The 24713-nt window shown below is 31.1% G+C and overlaps 1 protein-coding gene across 1 annotated transcript in view; it reads left to right on the top strand.

Annotated features, from left to right (window-relative positions):
- The window catches only part of LOC105619637 (proto-oncogene tyrosine-protein kinase receptor Ret), a 56310-nt gene that overhangs the window by 11495 nt on the left and 20102 nt on the right, over nt 1–24713 (top strand). The window contains exons 2-5 of the mRNA XM_012201158.1: nt 20185–20391; nt 20719–20837; nt 21141–21276; nt 22778–23031. Coding sequence (XP_012056548.1) covers nt 20185–20391; nt 20719–20837; nt 21141–21276; nt 22778–23031 — 716 coding nt within the window. The remainder of the gene's footprint in view (nt 1–20184; nt 20392–20718; nt 20838–21140; nt 21277–22777; nt 23032–24713) is intronic.

Genomic DNA, 24713 nt, shown 5'->3' with positions numbered 1-24713 from the left:
ATATATATATATATATATATATATAATGCAAACAGCATTTCTCTAATATTTACGCAGGTAATATCGGAGACGAGAGCAGTACTGTACGTCCGATCGAAGATCGACTCACATCACTAGCGACGAAGAGATATAAATCCCATAGCGCGAGTACGAGAGGAACTGCCGAGAGTTAATCTCATTTGTAAACACGGATGCTCGTCCTCGCGGGAACGAGCAGACATGAATCATGAAACGAGCGAAAATATTCACACCTTCGAATGTCAGAAGATGCAGAAACTATTGCACTCTCGCATTTCAGTGAAATAAAAGGAATAGAAAATCAGATATAAATATGAAGCCTGCCGTGATTTTTTTTAAACACGGCCACGCGCGGAATATTTAATGTTTAAATGTTGAAACTTAAGTAAACTCAGCTCAGCATATGGCATAATAATGATAAAGTCTGCGTGGAATTATTTATTTTTAATGTAAAACCATATATCTTTTTTTTTCTTTGGTTTATTTTTAAAATTTTTCGTTGCAACTTTAGCTTGCGTTCAAGAATTTTAATTGAAAAATGTACTCTGGTAAAATATTACATGTTTTATGTTATGTTATTAAATTGCGATAATGAAAAAATATCGCAGATTTTAATCTTTGATATGTAATGGTTGACCATTCTGATATCAGCCAATCGCCCTAAATATCAATTGTCGACGCAAATACACACTATATTACTGTTTGCATCGCTGTTTGCATAAGCTATTTATGATTTAGTCGTGAATAGAGTTGAAATGAAAGAATAAAGGTTTGGAAATGTTTAACAAAAAATAATTAAAACGATGTATACGCAGATGCATGAAAAAGAGAGAGACAAAGAGAAAGACTGTGAGAGTTAATTAAAAATTACAAGATATTATAACATTTATTTTTATATAATACAATATTATATAATACAATAATTATTATATAATACAATAATAAAAGAATATAAATAGATAGAATAAATAGAATAAATAGAATAGAATATAAGAATATATATAAAATAAAAGATATTAATTTAGTTTATATTGTTTATCAATCAAATGAGTGCAAAAAATATTCGTACAGAAAAAATATTAAAAAAAACCTTTTTAAATTTTAAATTACTCAGCTGTATTGTTAAAAAAATTTCTGTCATCCCCCACAAAAATATATTTCGCATCGATTAGTTCTGAAATCCGGCACCAAAAACAAGTAAAACTGTTAATGGATAATTATCGTTCGTCTAAAGAAGATTGAGTTCTAAACTCGATGCGTTGATATGATGCTGACGAAATTAACATGGTCGTTGTTGACCGTATCATTTTCGCAACGCATCCGCGACATTATCGTGCGAAATGTATATGCTCGAGCAAACAGAAAACTGTCGCGAGCATACGTTATCCCCAGAGTTCTGTCAACACCGCTCTGCCACATATCCGTCCATCTCGATATATGTAACTACGAAGAGGACAAGCCCGCGTCCGCAAACTAAATTCTCCGAAACGATACGCTTGTCCACGTTAAAGGATACTGTAGAACGCAAAGTCTGCATCCCTACAGGCTTTCTCCCACAGATTAATGCATCTCGATGTGCAAATGTTTTAACTACGAGAGAAATGTCGCGGCTCTCAACCCGATTGAAGAAGAAATAATAGAGAAATTTTATCTCTCAGATAATCTTAATTATAATTAACTCGTTAATTTCAAGCAGAAGAAAATTGTAAGAATTCTTAAAAAATAAGATATTCCTGTTTTGCAATTTCGCGATATTTATGTAAATAGCATGATTTTATGTACGTACAGTTCAATTATAAAAAAATATGATTATATTTCTTATAATTATACATATTATAATAATTAAAGATTAAGATAATTATTTCCTGCTTCAGATTCAATTGCATTTGCATGGTACTTAAGATGAAGTAATATACAATAGGACTAAATATAAAATTCGCTTAATTTATCCTTGCATAGTCTCTCCTGAATTTATGATAGAATTTGTCATTCCGCGGATACAGGGAGATTAGTCTTAATGCCACAACGACCTAACGACTTCTAATGTGTCGAGAAATTCAAACGACATCGATTGTTTCCATCTGCTATTCTGAGAATGAGTTTTGTTTCTCGACGCCTACATCGTGTCTCGAGCAAACATGTCGAGACGTTAAAGATCAGAAGGAAGAAAGAAAAAACGTTACGTTAAAAAAATTGGTTAAAGAATATATAAAAATATCACTATAAATATACATCTAAAAACGCAGATTACAAAATTTGTTGAAAAATATATTTCAATATTCTTCTACTTTTTCTCTGTTTTTAAAATATAGAAATTCTATATTTTTAAAATAAATTTTTGCTATATTTTTTAAAATTTACATATTATTAAAATATATGGCAAAATACGAACGACTGTTTAAAATGTGCCTGAAAATACGATAAATACTGAAATTTATTTGAAGTGCAAAATACACGTGCAATATATTATATATATGTATATATAATATTTTTTACTTCAAATATCCATGACTGTTACGAAATAATGCTGAAATCTTGTTACGCGTACCCGCAGCAGTATTAATTAATTTAGAGAAAAGCAGAATTAATTTAGAGAAAAGTTCCATAAAATAAAGAGAGATGCAGCTTTATGATTTAATAATCATAAAAACAGTCATCAATAACGTCCTTAACTATGTGAACCAAACTAGGAACTTCTATTTCTATTTACACTTTAGATGAATGAATATAGCATAATTATAATATACAAGATATTATATAAATTCAAGGGAGAGTAAACAGATATAAATTAATCGAATCTCAAATATTATTAATCAATATTTCATATCTATATAGATTAGTCGGAAAATAATGATCGAATTTAATCTACCCAATTTTAAGCTATCGACTCATTTCATTATCCTGCCAGCTAAATAATAAATATCGATTTCGTAAATTAATTGTAGATATTGAAGAATTTTTGTCCTGTCTCATAATTTTTTTCAAAGATTTTATGTTATTTATAAATGTTGATATTTTAAATGATTAATTCTATATAATTAAAATATTTCTTACAATATTTTAATTTATTATAAATAATTTTATTTTTATCAATGTTGCTTTTCATTTTAATTTTTTCTAAAATATCTGATAATATTTCTAAATCATGTATATAAACAATATAATATCTCTTTATTATTTTGTTAATTTTGCTATTTATGTTTTATACTTTTATTTCTCCTTAATAATCTTATAGTATGTAATCTAAGTTATATATTAACCACATACATAAATAATACACCTCTTTATTATTTTCCTAAAAATAATAGTTGGCCATTATTTTCCAAGCAACCTACATCGATAAATAAACTCACTCACCAGTTGATGCACCGCCACTGCATTGCTCTGCCGGATCTCTCCTCTCTCTCTGTTTCATCCATCTGGCTGCTTTTTTTTTGGTAAAATCCACAATTGATCATGATTACACACAAATACTTCACTATATTAATACTCAAATATTATACTAAATTTCACTACGCAATTGACTATATACTGGAATGTGTCATTCTATCTGGTATTCTCAACCGATTATTTATCGTATTTCAATACGATATTCAAACCAATATAATTTTGCCATCAATTGCATTCAATTTCTGAAATAGGATCGTATGCCTTTCTCTAAATTCTTTGGAATGGAATCTGACTCTAAAGAGTGAAAATTAAATTATAATCTTTAAAAAGAATGGTTCAATGTTCAATCTTTAAGAGTGAGATTTTACTCTTTAGACAATTCACTTTAAGGCCTCTATTCTGTAATTTTTAACAACAGTGCATCAATATACGCAGAGTTGAGAAAGTTATTTTACAAATTATTTATAAATTACTTTTTATTGTAGAAATTGAATATAAGTTCGGGTATTTTATTTCTTGTATTATATTTTATTATTTGCTTCAGTTTTTAAGAAACACATATAACGTAATTTTAAGAGTAACTTATAAAATAACTTTCCCAATCTTGAATTTTATATATGATAAAAAAAGCTGCGCAATGGCAATGTAACGATACTGACACTGTCGTTAAGAGTTACAGAATAGAGGTCTAAAATTTTTAGAGAGTTGCGTCTCATTTAATCGCAATCGGCAACTAAATATTGAATCAGCCCATCAATTATCGGCGTGAATTCTCACTTTGAGCAAACGCACGTCACGAAATTGTCCATGAATCTTCAAACAACACGCATGTCTAAAAAACGTACCTTTATAATAATTAATCACATTTGAACAATTCGGTCACATAATTAATGCGATTGGTCAATTCTTTCTTCGTCCAAGATTTTCGGAGCACAAGACTAGACATGCATGTAATCCGGATCCGTTCAGAAAATTCTCGATTTATCATGCGTCCTTTCAACCGTCAAGATTTGAAAAGTGTCATGGCGGACGCATGCACTGACCGTAACGCAACATTTCAATCTTTATCGGGCGAATAATGTATCACCTGCTTTGGTGAATTCGTTGCAACAATCCGTTGACGCTTCCATCGATGTCTCTCGACGTGATGATGAAGCTTACGAGCGATCAACACGAAATACGTATTAGAGTCCAACGACAGGATCCGCTTTCAAATATCGATGGACATGCCAAGGCCAGAACATGATCCCGCGCGCGAGTCGACGCGGATGGATTAATGCTCGAAACAACGGCTCCCGTCACCGAATTCGACACTTCTGACCTGCATACAATTTCCGTCTAATCCGTCCGAGACGATATTTCGATCGAGAGAGACGCGAGGATGCGGAACGTTCGCAATTCAACTCGACTCCGGGAACGCTTCGTCGCGAACTGACCGACCGTTACGATGCCGTGTGACGTCACTGTGTGCCTAATTTCACGCTGCTATGCGGCAATGATGTCTCCTCGCGCGGAAAGAGACATTCTCTTGGCGGTTAATGTCCCGAAACGACTCGCTGCCAAAATAGTTCAATAGTTCAAATAGCAAATCGACGTTATTTGTCAATTGCTATGTTCAGCAGAAAAAAAAACAACTTTGTAAAATCAAACTAGAGATTGAGAATACGATCAACGCGATGCTACAAATGTTTTAAAGCGTCTTTTTTATTATGGTGGCAATTTATAAAATTCTTTCTCTTCTAAATGATTAATCAACCGCCTCAATCAACCGTTTCAAAAAAACGTTTATAGTGAGATTTTGATTGCAACCTGAGACTGAAATTGGAATTTAACAATCAGAACAAAGTTCATTAAACTTTGAGATTGTGGTTTTCTTTCTTCTGATTAGTTAAAGTCCAATCTAATTTCATGACTTTCTAAACCATTACCTAATCTTTAAATCTTATCTAAGTCATAAAACATTAATCAATTATAGTCAATTATTCTTCTTACATTTAACTGTAATTGATAGAGTTTTTACAGCTTATTATAATGATAAATTAATTGTAAGCCCGGTCATTAATCTCTAGTCTGATTATGGCTTAAGAGTCTTTATTAATAATTATTATTAAAGATTCTTAATTGCAATAATTGTAAAGTTCTTTCTGCTGAACACAGCCTTTGCCGACAATTAATAACGTTAATTCTTTTGATTAATTAATAAAAAATTCTACTCTCTGAATTGTTTAGAATGGAATCTCGCTTTAAAGAATGAAACTTTCAAGAGTAGCAGAATTTTCACACAAAACTCTGCTTGTTTTGCCGCCACTTTTTCTATGTCAAAATGACGAAGCTTGCTACCTGGATCAGCACTTCCAACGCTCGCGAACGATCAACGCAAAATATGTGCCAGAGGCAGAAAAACACATATCACAGTCCGATAGTAAAATCCGCTTTCGCGAATGCCGATCGACATGCCAAAACGCGATTCGCGTGACCGGATAGATGGATTAATGTCTCGAAACAACTAACGGCTCGTTGCTGAATTCGGCACTTCTGATCTGCACATAAATACACAATATTCGTCCACGACGATCAAGGAGGATACGAGAACGCGAACAGGACTATCTACAACCATTTGCGACTCGTCTCCAGAAACGCTCATCGCGAACTTACGCCGTATAATGCCGTGACGTCACACTAATGTGCCTAATTTAACACTACTACGCGGCAATGATGATTTTTTTTTCTTGTTTTATCGATCTACCAGTAGAAGAGACAATTGTGAAAAATTAATTGAAAACTGAAATAGGATCATATTCTAACTATAGAATACAGAATAGATATTTTGATACAGAATACATAGTTTAACAAGAAAAAGAATCGAAGAATGATGATATGAAATTTCACTACGTGAGTCAAATTTTAACTCGCTCCAGCGGAAATTCTTCGACGATATGCAATATTCTATAAAAATATGCAATTTTTATAGGAATAAGAATTCTTTAGCGATGTTTTATTGAAATATTAATAAGAATATTAATATTCTTTGGTGAATCGTTACGAGGAAAGTTTTTTCACCAGATTCTTAAATTCAATAAACCTATCGAGGTGAAATAACACCTTGAGATAACTTCAAGTTATCAAATTCAGAACTGCGATATATCTCCGGCAAAACTTTTCACGATACGAGTAACGTGAAATATCGTGACTGATCCTTGCAAGTAACGCGACGCAACTGAACGTTTACCTTCGTGTGACGCGTTCAAGGTTACGCGACCCGCGCTCGAATTCCGGGAAAATCGTGCGATAAAAACAAGATACATTTTCCAACGAACGACACCATAACAATTTCATTGATGATTGTTTTCGAATTTCAACGTCGTATTTTCTATGTGCCATGTACATAAAACTCTCTTCAATATTCCGCGCTTTCAATCTGCTCGACGAGTAAAACGTATCTTCTTTTCTCACATGTATTTCTTACATCACAAAAATATGACGCGCGACACATTCATATGTCCTTCGTGTGTTTATCATTTTAATCGTTTTCCATTTTACGAACGTTTCCGCAAACGCATCAAAGGTATTTTTAACGATATTTGCTAAATAAATTCGCGGCATGGATTTTTGTAGCTGTACATTTTTATGTTCTTTTTTAATTTATATTTATATAGGGAAAAAAATGTAGGTACAAAGTACGCATTAAATATGTACAGAGATATTTGTGAATAGCAAACTCGTTAAAATTTGCCAGGCTTTAAAATTAGTTCGTTACATAAATTAGTTCGTTTATATATTATTTATTCTGCACATCGTTTGAATTTAACTGAAAGTTTTTGCATCAACAAAATATAAGTATAAGAGTGAAATATCGCGTACGCTGAAATATCGTTAGGGAATATTGAATCTGTACAAGCATTGTACTACACGATTGCATTTCGCACCAGTGGCTTTTATGCGCACTCGTTTCGATTCTATTCTACAAACATAACATTGCAATTGGAAAATGTAATATTATTTTATAGACACATATTTACGACGTGAAAGTTCAAAAAGTTTTGTTCGAGAAATCGTAGTCTGAGATTGTCCGTGATGCAAATAATAGAAGATCAATTGTGATTACAAGTTTCTACGTTGAACTCAATTATAATAAATTTTCAGGATGACAAATGGCGCATTATTTACGATCTCCATAAATTTGATGTTACAAATTAGCATTACTTCTCAGAAAAAAATTTTTCATTAAAAATTCACGCTTCTCTTAGTTTTTGCAATACAATTTTTGAAAATTTTGATATAATAAAAATTAAATATTCATTACAAATTTGATGATTTGTATGAATATTTTTTATGTATGTACGTATTCGTTTAACTACACTATTAATTAAAACAAGCAATTTTGGATAAATCTGATTAAATGAAATATGGTGAAATGTAAAATTTAACTCTTTGCCTGTATTGTGAACCTTTTTAGAAATTCAAAATTTCAACAGTGAAAATTTCCTTTATTTTTATTATATTATATTAATTCCTTTTATGTATTTTATTATATAAAAAAAAACAATATAATATCTGAGTTCAAAAACGTTTAGAATACAAAGTAGAGATGTAACACGATAAAAAAAAATTCCAATTTTTCACAACTGATTTAGTAGGAGAAATTTAGCGCCGGCATGAAAAACACATAGTGCAGACGACGTTAATGAAAAATAGCGATGCAAACGAAGGATTAATTAACCACCACGTGGTTTTTTTTTCTTAATTGCGTAAATGCTTTTACTTTGGTCGTAGCTAGATCTTAATGCACAATATTTTTAGTTCTTTAAATTAACCGAACACAGCTGGATTTGCAATAAACTGATTAATAATTTCACAAATCAAATTGATCATCAATTTTGATGATAATAGCAACTTTAATATCTGTATATAATTTATTATGAAAAAGCATTTATTTAAATAAATACGATTTATTTAATGTATGTAATGGTATTTTATGTTCGATGTTAAAATATTACTGTTAAAATAAACGTAGTCTTAATGATGATAAACATTAATTAACTGTAGTTCATTGAGTCCGCCGGAGGCAAAATTAAGGAAGTAGTTGCGTGTGTTAGTCATAGAATGCTCGCGATATGAAAACTGGGCCATGTTTACCGAGACTTTGATTAAGTCTTCGGCACCTTATTGCCGGTAAAAGCGTGCCGTTGTGCGGTCGGGATTCGTGGGTAAACTTAGCTTAGCTGTGAGGCTAAACAAGAATTGAACATAAAAGTCGAGTTAAAAGCAATTAGATCAGTCGTTCATTAGAAAGATGGGCGAGGAAAAATCAATGATCATTGGCAACACCTGCGTATCGCTCGCGAATTCTCATCGACACGTTATGCCGCAATATAATCGATCCGATACAAATTAATGTTCCGCGAGAACAATTGTCCTTGTTCATAATTTATTTGCCTAATTTATTCGCCCTGGTATGGGAAAGGAACGCACCGCGAATTAGTTCCGCTATTGGGCGTAGAGAAATTACGTCCGCGTATTTAACGAAGAGCGAGACTCGGCTGGCATGCAAGTTTAATCGCAAGCTCCTAAAGCTGCTGTAATCATCTTTATGACTATTAGAAAATGGCGTGATCTATCCGTTATACCCAAGTACACTGGGAATCCTGTTGATTTGAGATGACATGAGAGATGATTATAAAATTAAAAAGGGCATTGTTTTCAAACTTTGATTAAATGCATTTTTCAAGTCTGAAAAAATTAATTCTTGCGGTGACTACGTGACTAAAAATCAACAAATTAATATTTATTTATCGCAATTTACATCTATAAATTATTTTGATTCACTTCGCACCGATCCTGTCATTTATCTTGCAATATCGAAAATATTTTTAACGCAATCATTTAGTTTTTTTTATATTCTCGCTGTCAACAATATAAAATAAATACTATGAGACGATAAATTTTGAACGATATATCACAGTATATATTTTTTAATCTAATTAAAATTGTATACACACACGCGCGTGCAAGTTTATCTCGTCGGCTGAAAATAAACGTCGCGAGGTGTTGGCGAAGAGCAGCGAGATGGACATTGTATTGGTAAAACGAAAAAGAAAAAAATTCGTTTTAATGAATAGATGATTAACTCGTCGTGCAAACAAAATTGAGATGAGTCGCGTCGGAAGAAAAAGAAATTATATGGCATTTACGATTCATGCTCTACCGGAGGAGAATAAACTCTTCTGAATAAACTCTTTATATTTCCGGGATGATTTTGTTACTTTGTAATGTACGATTCTTAGAAAAGTTTGTTATATTTACTGCGAACTGCAGCCGGGTGTATTGTTGCGCGCCGCTCCATTAACATGGCTTGCCGTATACCATAAAATTTAATGTACATCTCGTACACGGTAAGCGAATTACTTAAGCACGGCATTACGATATCGCTCGCAATATTATTCATCATGATTGATAAGACCGATTACCTGAACAACGCAAATGTAAAATTAATAATCTCCTTTGGTCCTATTTTATTTAGCAAAATACCGTAATGACTAGCATTAAAATATATTTAATAATATAAATTATAAATATTATATAAATATTACAATGCAGTTGTGTATGTAAAATATGTGAAATACACTTCTTTAATAATCCAATAATCTTATAAATTAAGCGATTTATTATTTTATATTATATTAAAATTGAAATATATTGAATCTAAAATTTAATTTGAAATAAATATAAAATGTCTATGAAATTATTGTTATTTTTTAATTATTCACAAAAATATTTTATAAATTATAGTTTAATTTATTTGTCTTTAATATAATTGTCGTTATGTAAATAATTGATCTTAATTATAGAGATATGCAATTTTCGTTACCAAAATCTCAAAGTAGTTATAAACTCAAATTTATGACAAACTAGTTATTTGTTAGGAATGTATATTAAACAGAGTAATATATCAATATATCGTGCTAAATCATTAGGATAATGGATGTATATGCAAAATTTATTCATTTCCCGCATTCAATTCGCATCACTTCTCGTGAATTCGATAAACTCGAAATTATCTGTTTCCGCAAGAAATATCATGAATACAATTAAATAAATAAAGTTAATTATTATAAGAAAGTGATTTGTAGAAATTCTTTTTTATAGTATACATATATTAAACATTTTTTAAAATATTCCTTGTAAAAATCAAGCAAATGTTACACAAAATTCAACATGTAAAATTAAAAGTCCTAATGGACTAAACAATATTGACAGATCATAGATTATGATAGTTTTTCTTAACAATTCTCTTCCCGATATAAAATTACGTCCAATTGGTCTGCGACCAAATGGAATAGGGCCGTGATGCAATAACAAGTCGCAAGTGTTTACGATTTCGTTTCTCGTCACATACGTTATAACACGTTATAACGTATGGCATTAACGCACTACGCCGGATATTAACGTATCGATGTTAACGAGGCCGTAAGTTCATCTCTTAAAAGATGCGGATACTCGACAACCGCGGAGTTTTTCGTGGAGCGCGTGTGTTGAAGTGTCCTAAATATAGTTAAGGCTATTTCGGAGTTCGGGATAGAGAGAAGTCGTTCATCGGGATAAAAGTGGGAAAATGAGGAAAATCCAGGAGGGGAAATAAAAGCGGGATAACAGGCGGTCCTCGTTATTTATCGGTGTCGCATGTACGCAGGTGTCTTCACTTTGGGATCTATAGTTCTCGCCAGTCGTGTGCGCTGTGCCAGGATCATCTTCTTTGCCAAGTGTCATGACAATAAGCAGCCGCTTTTTTTCCTCCCACCTCGAGACCTATTGACACACGTGTTTCATATCACATTGGTCTGTTGCCCGTTCATCAATACGTCAGTTTTAACAGATCGTCAGTATCAAATATCAGGATATTTCCTATGTTTCTTCACATACACGATCGACGGCGTATCTTTCACATTTTATGAAGCGAAAAATTCGCGTGAAATTCTTTGATAATATGAGTACAATATATAAAGCAATAATCTATATATCGATCTTTATGAATTAAAATAAGTATATTATTAAGAGGTCGCTGGCGTCGTCTGTTTTATCGATAAAATACTATATAATCTTGTTCCATATTAATTACTACGTATAAGCTTCACAGAATTCAAATTTCTTTTCCACGATTAAAATACACATGCTATATCTGGTTCTGGTACATTTATGTCCAAAGCAGGAAAACATAAAGAAATTACAGATTTCTTTAGCCATTTTTAATATGGCGATCAATGTCAATTTATCAAAACGTTTATTTTGTAAAAAAGTTATATGATCGAAATAAAGACAGGGCCAAATGTAAAATAAAGAAATGAATATATTTGAATTGTTTGAATTAAGTTTTTAAAAGTCTAAATAACAATATTTTAATATGCAACCAATTATGTATATGTATGCTTACGATAGTGATAGATGTGATGTAGTAGCATATAATGACCTGTCGATGTCCCGTAAATTGTATGTTTGTATTGTAAATTGTACGTAAATCGCATTTAATCAGCAAAACAGCCATTCGGAGTTTGGCCATCACATCAACATCTCTTTAATTATGAGAACGGATTTTGTAGCGCGGAGATTCTTGTATAATTGTATTAATTGTATTATAACCCATTTAGATAACCTCTTTAGATCTGATTTTATTGGAACCGTGTTAAAAAATTTTTTTTTAATTGATGCGTACTTTAATAAATAATTTATACTAACAATTAATAGTATTTATAATATTTATAATAAATAATTAATTTTTCAAAATTTTGATTATTATTTATTTAACATATATACATTATTATGTATATCAGTCATTAGATCTCAGATGACATCGATAGAATTAAATAATTTCAATGGACAATGTCTTCAATTCTTTTATTAACATTACGTAGAGTTTGATGGGGTTAATAAAAAAGAAGAATGTTATTTTATGATTCGGAAATTAAAAAAAAGTGTATTAGGATGTCGGTATGATTGCATAGTTCGGAACGAAAAGGGATCTTCTCGAGATCAAGACGCGAGGGCTGTTACGTTGTATGGCTGCTCGTATCGTGTTCACATTCTCCATTTTGGGGAATTGTAACTCGATGTGCAAATACGGGGTTTCTACATATAACGATCCTGCGTATACCTGCGTTCATGAATGCATACATGCATTAGCATTACGAGCGTATCGCCCGCATGAACTGCATCGATCGATCCGTACAGATTCTCGCGCTCGTCTCTCTATCTCTTCTGTATTATGCACGAGGCTTAAGCTTTTCAATGTTCAACTTCAACACGTCGTAATTATTCGCCGCGATCGAACTTCATAAAGTCGGATTGTACGAGCCATTAGCTGGAGATTAAGTAATAGTTTGCTGCCGAAAATTTGTTTAAACAGCGTTTATCATTTACTACGTTATATTATATTAGTTCTTGGTCTTAAGCAGCATCGATTAGCCCTTTGCTAAACAGTTTAATTTTTCTATGACTTTTGTAAGACTATATATAATCCAATATTTTACGTATAATTTAATATAAAAGTCATGTATTTAAATATTCAAATAAATATTTATACTTGTGTTGTGTGTCGTTTATGTATATAATGTTCAGATAAAGGGATAATAAATTCATTATATTAGTAATTCATTGTGTTAATAAGTCTATGATTTCGGTAAATAATTCTCATTAAATATTAATATTATTAATACAAATAATGCGTAACATTTAATTGCAAAATTATTATAATATTTATAACTGTAATATTATAAGTGATTGCAAAAAAGTGAGCTAATTTCTTCAGTAGCAGAGAAATTTGTATATTGAGATTGAAATTTAGAGTACATTGTCTTTAAATATCTGTATCTCCTTTTCAAATTAAGATGCTAATACATCTTTATACCTGGGCTTACTTTATTGTTGCGGCGTTTATTATGACATCTTTATAGCGACACTAGATGAAATGTGATAAGAACAGTAAAGCAGAATAGTAAAGAAGATGAAGTGCGCGAACGTTAGGATGTCTCTCATGAGATACATACAATGGAAAACCTCGAGTAACGCATAAGAATATATTTGTATTGTATTTCTATAGAAGAGCTGAAAGATTTTTATTTAAAATCTATTCAGTTATGTTTCTGTTTGAATAAAGTTTCAGGAAATAATATATATTCATATAACAATATCAATATAACATATTTACGTTTTATATGATTATAATTTTTTTATTATGAATAGTATGAGAAACGGTTTAAAAAATTGTTTTACAAGTCGGATATTTATTTCAAGATAATAAAAATATTTTAAACAGTCTTAAATTCTCTTTTATTTTTAATTTTCAAAAAGAAATTTTCTTCAATTTTTAAGAATTTAAATTACAAAGAATATAAATTAAGATAGGAAAAACACAATTTACATTATTATAGGATTTAAGACTGTTTGCAAACAAACTCTTCAATCATGCCTCACTGCCTCTGAAAGAAAAATCATTCAGGAAATTTTCTTGCCAAGTCAATAATGGTGTTTGCGTTGCGAACTTCAACATAATATATATTGCATGAATCCATCGGAGGTTGATGTAAAAATCATACGAACGAATTGACGCTTAATATACGTTCTTCCGATATTATATATGAAATGTCGTGATGTAGAAAATTCTATAAGTGGCATAAGTCGAGCTCATCCGCTACTTTCGCCGCTCTGTGTCGAAAGCCCTAAGCGCTCCCGTCTCGTAAGTCATATCGACAACCCAGCACTTAAGAATACGAGCGTTTCAATGTTTTTCTTTTTCGAGCAAAAACTTTTTTAAGTAGAAAAAGCCTTCCATGAATATGATCGGCTTTTCTTTCACCACGATAACATATCATCGCGATTTAAAGCCAGTATTTTAAAGCGTGCGCGTTATTCCGGCACGTTATTAACGCGCAAAGTTTTATATCACTTTGTTATTTTGAAACTTTAACGATATAATTGCATTTAAATCTTACTTTATGAAGATTATCATATAAAAATGGTATTTTAAATAAAAGAATTTGTATCAAAAAATATATGTAACTTTTTAAAAAATATTTTAAATAATAAAAATCATATTGTATTATATTTATTTTTCGAAACTAAACTTGTTACAAATTCTTTTGTCTTTCAATTTTTTATTGCAATTCAAATACTGTGGTCGTCTCGCTAGTTTTCTTGCTTAAACTTCTTACTCTACTATGTATAATACAGTAAAATTGTGACCGTAGGACTTGCATGATGATATACGTAATTCATTCCTAATCCTCGACGAAAGTCAGGTGGATCTCGGTTTTCCAGAACAGGAACGAGCTTGCATCGAGAGGCAGACGACGCCATGGACACGTCGGGCAAAATGGTTTAATAAACGTCGTTTATATGTCTCGGGGCGGTCTCGGACCGCGGAATAAACAATTCTGGGCATCCATGGAGAATCCCTGGGATTAACGTTCCGCCGTCGTACCAATAAAGCGGGGTTACAGAATGTCATTATGGTAGACAGGCGGCAGAAATACCGCACTACCTACTTCATCTACTAGACGAAGCCCCTTTTATTTTTATTGCCACCTCGAAAAATTACACCGCCGACCACGCTATTTTTACGATTCCTCGAAACTACGTCCGCTTTTACCTAAAAAACGCGAGGAGCCTCTGAGAACGAACGGTGTTAATCGACAGCGTTGGAATTAAGTTTAGGTGCATAAGCAAATGTAATTTTTTATCACAATTTAAAAATTATAATATTATAATATAGATCAAATTATTATTGTAGATAATCAAGTTATTTATAGAAAAATCACGCGTATCAGACAAAAAGCAAAAAACTCCAAGAAGAAATCGTAACAACATTATTTGTTCTAGACGTGAAAATTTTAAACGTGAAAATAAAGTGATTGATATTTATAATAATAATTCCCTTTTAGATAATATTTGTATTGAATGGACCTTAACTACCGTATATAAATGCAAATTAATATCTTTAACTCATTCAATATTACCAGAAAATATTAAATCGATCGATCGAAGGGGATAATGAGAAATGTGACAGCCGAAGTCCATTAGGCTTTGTTCCACGATTACAAGAGAAACCTGTAATGAAATGGTCACTGGGCCTAAATGCAATACACTGTTATACTTACACGATAGCATCCAATTATTAGTGAACATTTATCAAGAAAGCTTATTTTGCACAGCTGATTCCCCAAGATCCACAGCTGATTTACAACTCGCATAAGCGCAAATCGAATCCATCCATTGCGAAAATGATCGTACGCGGAATTTCAGTAGCATTCTCAGTAGAATCTATTTTATGTAAATCATGTTTAAAATTTGCATATTTAATCGATATATAAGTAAAGCCAATGCTAGCAGTAATAAGTCTCCCAATTGATTGTTTGAATGAGAATAAAAGGAATTTTTATTCTTATTTTATATCTTATTTATTATTATTTCAAAATTTTTTTATTATTTGTTTTATGTATATTATTAACTTTAGATTTTACAATATCAATTTTATTTGTTTATTATAATAAAATTTCTTATATATATATATATATAATATACATATTAAGCAATATATTTTCTGTTATAAAATTATATTTCGAATATATGTGTGTAAGTACAATGTTCAGATCCCCAAATATTCTAATAATGCAGCCTGACATTCGGTGCCGAGAATTCAATTACAGGAAAAGACACAGAAGGAGACGTCTGCGAGACGTATCTGTCTGGTGATATTATCCATTCTTGAATATGCAAACGCTATTCCGTACGACGTTTAACACGCCAAGAACTCCCCTACGGTCGATCACACCTAGGGTACAAACGGCCTGCAGCGGATGTATCTAAATGCATGTGCAACTTAGGTACGTGTTTCGTGATACAGTGGGATTTATTCGACGATAAAGTACTATATAGTATCCAAGATGGTATCTCGCGAGTATCTTGAAATGAAAGTGCTAAAAGAAAATTCATTCACCATATTTCTTCTTTTAGATCTTCTTTTAAATTCTTTGATCGTTTTTTTTTTACTTATTATTATTTTAAAATGCATTATTTTGTTTTTTGCTGTTTCAGATTTTGGAATTTTATAAAGTTATTAATATATTTCTTAATAACATTCCGATTTTATTGAAATTTATATCCACTCTTGGAAGAAGAATAATCAATTTCTATAATTCAAGATTATAATTAAGAAACTATTCGATGTGGGAACATAGAACATCTTTGCCTTCATATCGCAGAATTAATTGTACTCCTTCCAATGAGAGATAGAGAATTACTATTCAAATTAAGAACTCATGTTGAATATGTCTTATTATTTGTAGTGGGACGAGAAGAGAGTGTACAAATGGTAATTTACACATGCTACACAATAAATTAGCATCTAGACAGATGCATTAAATATGAACACATGTAAAATAATCAACTGCTCAAAAAGAATTTTTCGAGACTGACTATTATATGTCATCATTGATTTTTAACACACAATAAGAAAAATAGCTTTTAAATAAAACCATAGAATATTAAAAAAAAATTAAATTTTGAATAATGTATATTTTAACAGTTTTACTTTTTCTTTTAAAAATTCTTCAAAAATTAAATTTTATAAAACTTTAAAACATTTTTGAAAAAATTATCTAAATTTTATCTTAGTTTATTCGTAACAGTGTAATGAGTTCTTATTTATTCATAACAGTGTAATGATGTTTCTTACAATTAAATTGTTTCGTGGAAATTTGATTTACGAAAAAGCATTGCGTTTATTATTTCCAACTTGTAAATTATTGATTATTTAGATATTTTAATTGCAACAAATTTTTTGTCGAGTTGTTAGTAAATCTAATGTTAACATTGATAGTTTTTTGAAACACTTTATACTCTCCTAAGAAATATCTTTCGAGGGTGGTGTCAAGGAACTTGCGTAGGAGGAAGGGCGGGTTGTAAAAGTGCTCGTAATCGTTCCGTCTGTATCTAACCGCACACGCGATCCATGGATTAAAATTAACAACTGCTCTAGCATATATTGATTGCACGCTCACCTTGACACCGAGCGGGAGGTTCGTTCCTCCAAGTCAGTAACGATGGTCGCACGCGAAGGTGCAGAGAACCTCGGTAATGTCTCCCTCTTTCGACATTGAATCTGCTCGCGTAAATACCGAAATTAGCCACTGTTCATCGGAAAATAGAATCGTTGTTTCAGTATTTAACGCGACCTCGTAATAATCTCTTCGAGCTTAAACTAAAAGTCTAGTATGACTCATTGTCAAGATCCAAATTCAGACAGTCCTTTAGCAACTCCTCAATTAACTCTAACTTTGTGATTAATGTGCGTTTAAAATTATGCTAAGAAATATGGAAATGTGACAAAATTACATTTCATAAAAAAGCTTAAATTTTTATTTTTTTATAATTTTTGCAGAAGTGAGGCTTATTGGGTAAAAAAGAATGATTGAACAGAGAATAGAAAATATATAAATATACAATTTAAATATAAATTTAACAAATAAATTATTGCTCATTATATTAATTTAATTTAATTAATGGCGATTCTTCATATTGTCAGAATTTTATAATAACTTTTGCATAACAAGGATAAAAACATAAGCTGTACATAATATACATATAATAAAATATATTGTATTAAATAATATTTATGTAAAAGAGTTTAGATAAAAAAATATTAAACAATAAAATGGGAAAATATCTGTTTTATCGACAATGTAATAAGAGGAAGTATATAATAACTTGCTTTCTACAATATATTTTATTATACATATCTTATGTATTTACTTTATTATAAAAAAGACATTAAAATTCTATCATTATAAAAGATCGCTATAAATATGTAATGACTGTATTATCTCTTAAATCCCTCGATCCTCTTTGACAGTTGCACTCTCTTAGGGGAGCAATATCATCATTTCACAAGAGCGACGAATATCCCCAGGCCGATCCTGGCACGATCGAGACGATACAAACTCTTATCGTTAAATAGGTATATAGACTATCATCGAATGTCCGTTCCAATCGAAGTTGGAAATAGTCGTCGAATAAAAAGAAACCCGCCCAATCATAAGAAACAGAACTAAAACCAGAACAACTTTCGTCGATTCTCACATAAATATTTATTTATCAAATACTTTTCTATTTTCAAAATAAAATGTCTGTGTTTACGATATTTGTTTAACATAAAACATAAGTACGTAGACATTTTTTTTAATTTTGTGATTTTAGACTTCATTCCCAATTTGCTAAATAAATATAAATATATCGCATTTCTTTTACATTTAAATACATTTTTCTGAAATTTATACGCTTTAAGATTCATTAAGATTAGACTTACATCGCTTTTGAAACAAACAACTTCTATCACATTGTATTATACTTTTAGGTATCTCAGATCTGAAATTACGTACAGTAGGAAAGAGTTTTTCCTGTCTCTCGTGGGCGCTTATCGTCATATAATTTATAACGTATGACAGGAAGCATGAGAGGAAAAGTCGCGTCTCGACGTAATTTATTCGCCGGACGTGGCGGCGACGATCTCAAGAGCTTGTTCGACGTAAGCTCAAACGTAGAAACCGCCAGACGATCGGCTTCGACGTATATAACCGTAACGTATACCTTAGCTAGACGGCCTTTAGATCGTCTCGTGGCATATTTTATTCAGCAGAGAACATTTTTGCGGCTGAACACGTTTCTACCGTTTAGAAACGCAAGTTCTGCATGCACGTACCAAAGTACTTATCTCGAAGCTTGCAAAAAGAATCCTTGTGGCATCACAAGAAAAGATATTTGACCAGCCTCCTTTCTACTTCCACAAAATTGATTTTGTAATATTTCAAACAAGAACACGAAAATTATTGAATATTCATCTTTCGGCAAAAATGCAAATTCTCTTACTGCTATGAAATATACATCAGAGAGATAGACTTTTCTTTGATGTAATTTATTTCTCTCTTTCTTTTCTCCTTTTTTTTCTCTTTATACAAAAAATAGTAAAACTGAACTCAGATTCTGATAAACGGTAGTCTTCGATTATTTAAACATTAAGCAAACTTTCGCAACATTATTAAATTTCCATTAATTCAATAATAGATTTTACTCTCACGTTTCTTGCCCCTTAATCCAAAATTAAATACTCTCAGTTGCATATACATATAGAAGACTCCTAACACAAATACTTACATAATGGATTTATTTGGAAATATTCTTTGCAAATCGCAATCTATTCTTTGTAATAAAGAAAAAAATGTTGCAAATATTATTTTTAGGGAAACAGAATTAATAATAATATTTAACAAAATTGTTATCACATTAAATAAAAAGAAGTGCTGAGTAAAAGAAATTTAATAGAAATATCTTTTTTATTTTTTTTCTGCTTGTTGATATTTCTACGCTGCATCTGTCAACTTTTAATGCCACAATGATGGCAAACAGCGACAAGGTGTACGTGACATTTCCAAGTACTAAGTAACGTGTGCGACGTGTCAGCAAAATCGGTGAAACTAAAGTTATTACATTACTATATACATACTACCATTCGCTTCCTGAAATTCGGCAGTGCTCTCCTACGCTTCCGGCGAGCCATTGAGTTCGTTTTGCGGAGAATTTACGAGTGAAAGGCCATTGTTCTTGGACACGACAACTTTCAGGGACGGTATCCGATATAAGTCAGCCTAAGGCAATCTGAAAATTCTATTCGGAAAAATTGCGGAGGAAGAGATACTGATAAGAAACGAATAAAAGTATTTCTTTTTGTTTCAGGACTTTACTTTCCGCAATCGAACCTCACTTTAAAGCTCCCATATTTGGCTCGACACGACAAGGTCAAATTAATCAGTCTTAGGACTCTTCGGAACGATTCAACTATGCCGAAAAATGTGGAGTATCAGATCTGCATGCCACGGGAACAGTCTGTAATTTACTTTAGGAATTCGAGCGACGTTATGCTACGGAATCTTCCGAAAAATGGTAGAAACATTTTTAGTTATTATTTTTTAAGAAAATCTTATTTAATATTACTATAAAATGGAATAACTTTAGCCCATCAATCGCGGAATAACTTTAATCCAGATTGTAAAAAATACCTAAACAACATGTCCAAAATCAGGATAAGTAAGAAATCTTCTTTTTTAAAACAGTTTTACGTCTCAATTTTGATGTGTGATGTTTGGACATTATCAAGAATTTGAGCCAATGTTACTTTTGAACCTAAATTACTTTATTTTATGGCATAGAAAGATAATAAAATATGTAGATAATCTTAGCTAAAATAGTTTTTATTTTTTGTATTGTAAGGTGCACTTAATATCGTTATCAAAGCAACGGAAAAGAATTTTGACGAAGCGGTACTCGAAATAAAAGTGCAACCAGTACCAGTAAAAGGAAAAACAATCAATTGTGCAGATTTCGTACAGGTAAATTCTCGTAATAAACTACTTTCTCCTGAATATTCGCACGAATGACCCATTTATAATAACTCATTAATCATCGTAGTTGTCATCTGGAATTCATACCATGCGCATAAATAATAAAACTAATCTGGTTAATGAAAGCATTGAATAATAACTCATTCATTATTCGGTGAATATAAAATCATCATAAATAGTCATAAAAATTTGTTTCACTTGATCGTTTTGTGATATAAAGGAATAAACGACCATTAAAATGTCAAAGTACAGTTTATCGGAGATGTTAGTCCAAAGTTCCTCGTGTTGTAGGACATGTGCTTCTGGAACACGTCAAGATACAAGATTTATGAGAATCAACCAGTCACCATGATTGGCATGTTCGGCCCAGAAGCATACAGCTACGTGTGTCCCGAATTTCGCGTCACCAGATATGAATTATTAAATGGCAAGTATCTTCAGTGACATTTCAATCCTTTCAGTTTCAATCCTTGTAAATCCAATCTCGTATAATTCCGTTCGATTACTTAGGAATAGAAATTATTCAAATTTTAAACAATAATTTATCTACAAATTTTCAACGAATTTGTAATATAAATGATTTTCTAACATAACTGAAATATCCAACATAAAATAAGCTTGTGAAGAATTTTTGGAATTTGAAAATTTAATTCTCCTTGCGTTTGAGATTTTTATTTTTCTTCATTTCTTCTCAATAAATCGTATCGTCATCCTAGCGATCTTCGTTAAAACCGTCAAATTCATGTTTATGAGAGATAAATCTTCCATCAAGGATCGAGCATTTTTCACTGACAAAGCCGAAAGAGCAGCCAAACGGTGATTGATTCGAATCATTCGATGTAAAATACGAATAAATTCTGCCGTAACTGTTCGCGACAGCAAGCGACGATAAAACTGCTGTCTGATCAGAGCAAAACTGTCATCATTAAAATTCGCTGAAGATGTCGTCTATATCACAATGACATAATACGTAACGGTAGAAATCTGTGGCCTTCTTTGAATGCGTTGGATCATATATCAAATCCCCGAATCTCTTCGCCGACGATTTAAATTTTATTTTTCAGCCGTTGAAACAATAGAAGTGACTACCGGGAAAATGTTGCAAGCGCCATATTTCAAATGCGACTTTTTGGGAGAGAGTTTAATCTACCAATAGTGAGATATAAACATCAAACTTTTATAAAAAAACTACGAAAAAAGTACACCCACGTATACAAATATATACACACAAATAACTCATACATTAAAATACTAATTTAAATATTGTGTTAAATAAATTATATAGATATTATTTGTAAATGCGTATATCAGTATTACATTATTAATAATAACTTTAATCGATTCCAAAATTATGGATATGAAAGTAACGGAATTAAGTAAGTTTATTCATTTTTAAATAATAATTTAATATACACTACTCAACAAAAAATAGGAAACACTTTAGAACACGTTCAAAATTTAGCAATATATTTAGAATGCTGCACCGTAACTCGGTGAAAAATTATCGCACACAAAAAATTAAAAAAGCATTTGAAAACTTGAAATTTCTACTTTCGAAATCGGTAATTGATATTTTAATCTGACTGATTTTTTACGGAGATATACGGACGCAAATGGACTGTCAAATCTAAAAATTTTGTACAAATTTTAGAAAGATCTATGACGTAAAGTAAAAATCACACAAATATATATTAAATGATACATGTATATTGGAGCTTTTATATTTTATGACAATATTTTAATTAGATCCTTGTCTAATAATTTGGCGCTTGCATTATATATTGTTCCTAGAATCTCTTCGATGTTAATTTATGCTAATGATGTAGGTGCTTTACTACCACAGACCGCGTTTCCACTACACTTAATGTTGGACGTAAAGCATATCGTTATAAGAACAATAATATAAATTTTACTCTCATCTTTTTCAGGAACAGACTATTTTCACGTAGTCGACGGTAAATTATTTGCGAACGCGTCCTTGGACCGAGATGTTATAGGGCCTCCGGGAGGACCCGGACCTCATATCAAGATCCAGGTGAGATGTGTCGTTTGGGAAGAAAAGACCGGGATGCAGCATGTGCAAACGAATGTTTTCACTATCGACATCCTGGATGAAGACGATAATCCTCCGACGGTGCAAGGCAACACTTCCATTGCCATAACGCTTCAGGAATTCTCCAAGGTAATTTTACAATATTAAAGAGCGAAATCGAATCATATTAACACTTGCCAAGAGTAGCTTAGGACCAATTAACTTCCTGGTAGGAAGTCAGATTTATCGGTGTATTAGGACACCACTGATCTATATCGAAATCCCTTCCGGTTTAGTTCTAATATAACTTTATGATCCTGATAATATTCACTTTTTGTTACCTTTTACTGAAAAAAAATTAAATTGTTATTGAACCAAACTTTAAGTGGCGCTTTTATTTATAAATAAATATATAAGATAAAAATTTTAAAAAGTAATATAAAGATATCTATCTCAAATACATTTCTGTAAGGTTATCATAAAAAAATTATTTTAAAATATAAGTAAAACTCGTTAAATAAAGATTTATCTTCTTGGGTGAATAACTTTAACTGCCCTTATCTTTTTTACTGACATGTTTAACAACTGAAAACATTTTATTTGGCAAATTCAACGTTTTTCAGAACGAATTGCGTTTTCTAACTATGGTGTCAGTTCGCTGAAAACGAGACTTAATCAAGCGCTCATTGTTTGTATAATTACTGCGTTGTTTTCAACGCGACGTACATAATAAAAGGGAAACGCCAAATGCGAAGAGTATTACAAAAGATATGCGAGAGTGATGAAGTATACCTATGGCGAGAGAGGAATAGCTTTTAGGATTGATCCTGCTTAAACCTCTCTCAGAATGCCTCTCTCCAACTTCTTCTCTTCAAATTCTCATTTTCCTTCTTTACTCTTCACAGTCTTCAGTAAACATCTTTTTTTCTTTTTATTAGCTGTTACTTTTTATTGTTCATTTCATTTCAATGAAGTAGCAATTGTTTTGTTCAAATATCGAAACATCTGAAAATTTTCTACGAATCTAGTTGAAGACTTTAATGAATGAAATTCGATCGATTAATGGAAATCTCAAGTCTTCTTACTAAATATAAAAAAAATATTTTAAAAATATAAAAATATTTTTTTACTAAGGGAGGAGTAATATGCTATCTGCTATTAAAGATTATAAAAAGTCACACTAAAAATAGCTTTATTCACGTGTTTTTTTCTAAATATTATAGAAGTTTAATAAAATCGGAAATTTTTCATTACGATAACTATAATACATATGAATAAATTAGAAAAAAAATAATTTAGATAATTTTTATTTTTATTTATATATAAAATAGATACAAATTATGTGGATATTAATAAAGTATATTTAATTAAATTAATTATAATTATATTAATTATAATATACACTACCGCTTATTAATTTCAATACACCTTCGTTGATTTCTTTAAAAAGGATGAATGTGATACATGTGCTTTGAACATTTGTAAACAATGTGTATGAGTACAAAATATATAATTTATTTGCTTACACTGTTAAAAAAAAACAGAAAGCTTGCTTCCGTTACATACGTATGGAAGCGTTATATTAAAGATATTTAATATTGTCAATGAAAATGAAACTTAAATAAGTAACTTAAATTTAACATTTACTTACATTAAATTTCATGCAAATCTACTGAAATTTAATGAAAAATGTGAAACTAAACTTCGTAAAATTTTCTGAAAAGTACACTAAATTTTATGTAAATGTGCACAAATATACTTTTCAATTACAGATAATTACATTAAATTTCATGACGTTTTTAACAGTGTTATATATATATTTTGAAGGAAAA

The sequence above is a fragment of the Atta cephalotes genome, assembly GCF_000143395.1.
Source record: "Atta cephalotes unplaced genomic scaffold scaffold00022, whole genome shotgun sequence".
NCBI lineage: Eukaryota > Metazoa > Arthropoda > Insecta > Hymenoptera > Formicidae > Atta > Atta cephalotes.
This window is presented reverse-complemented; position numbering and strand designations above follow the sequence as displayed.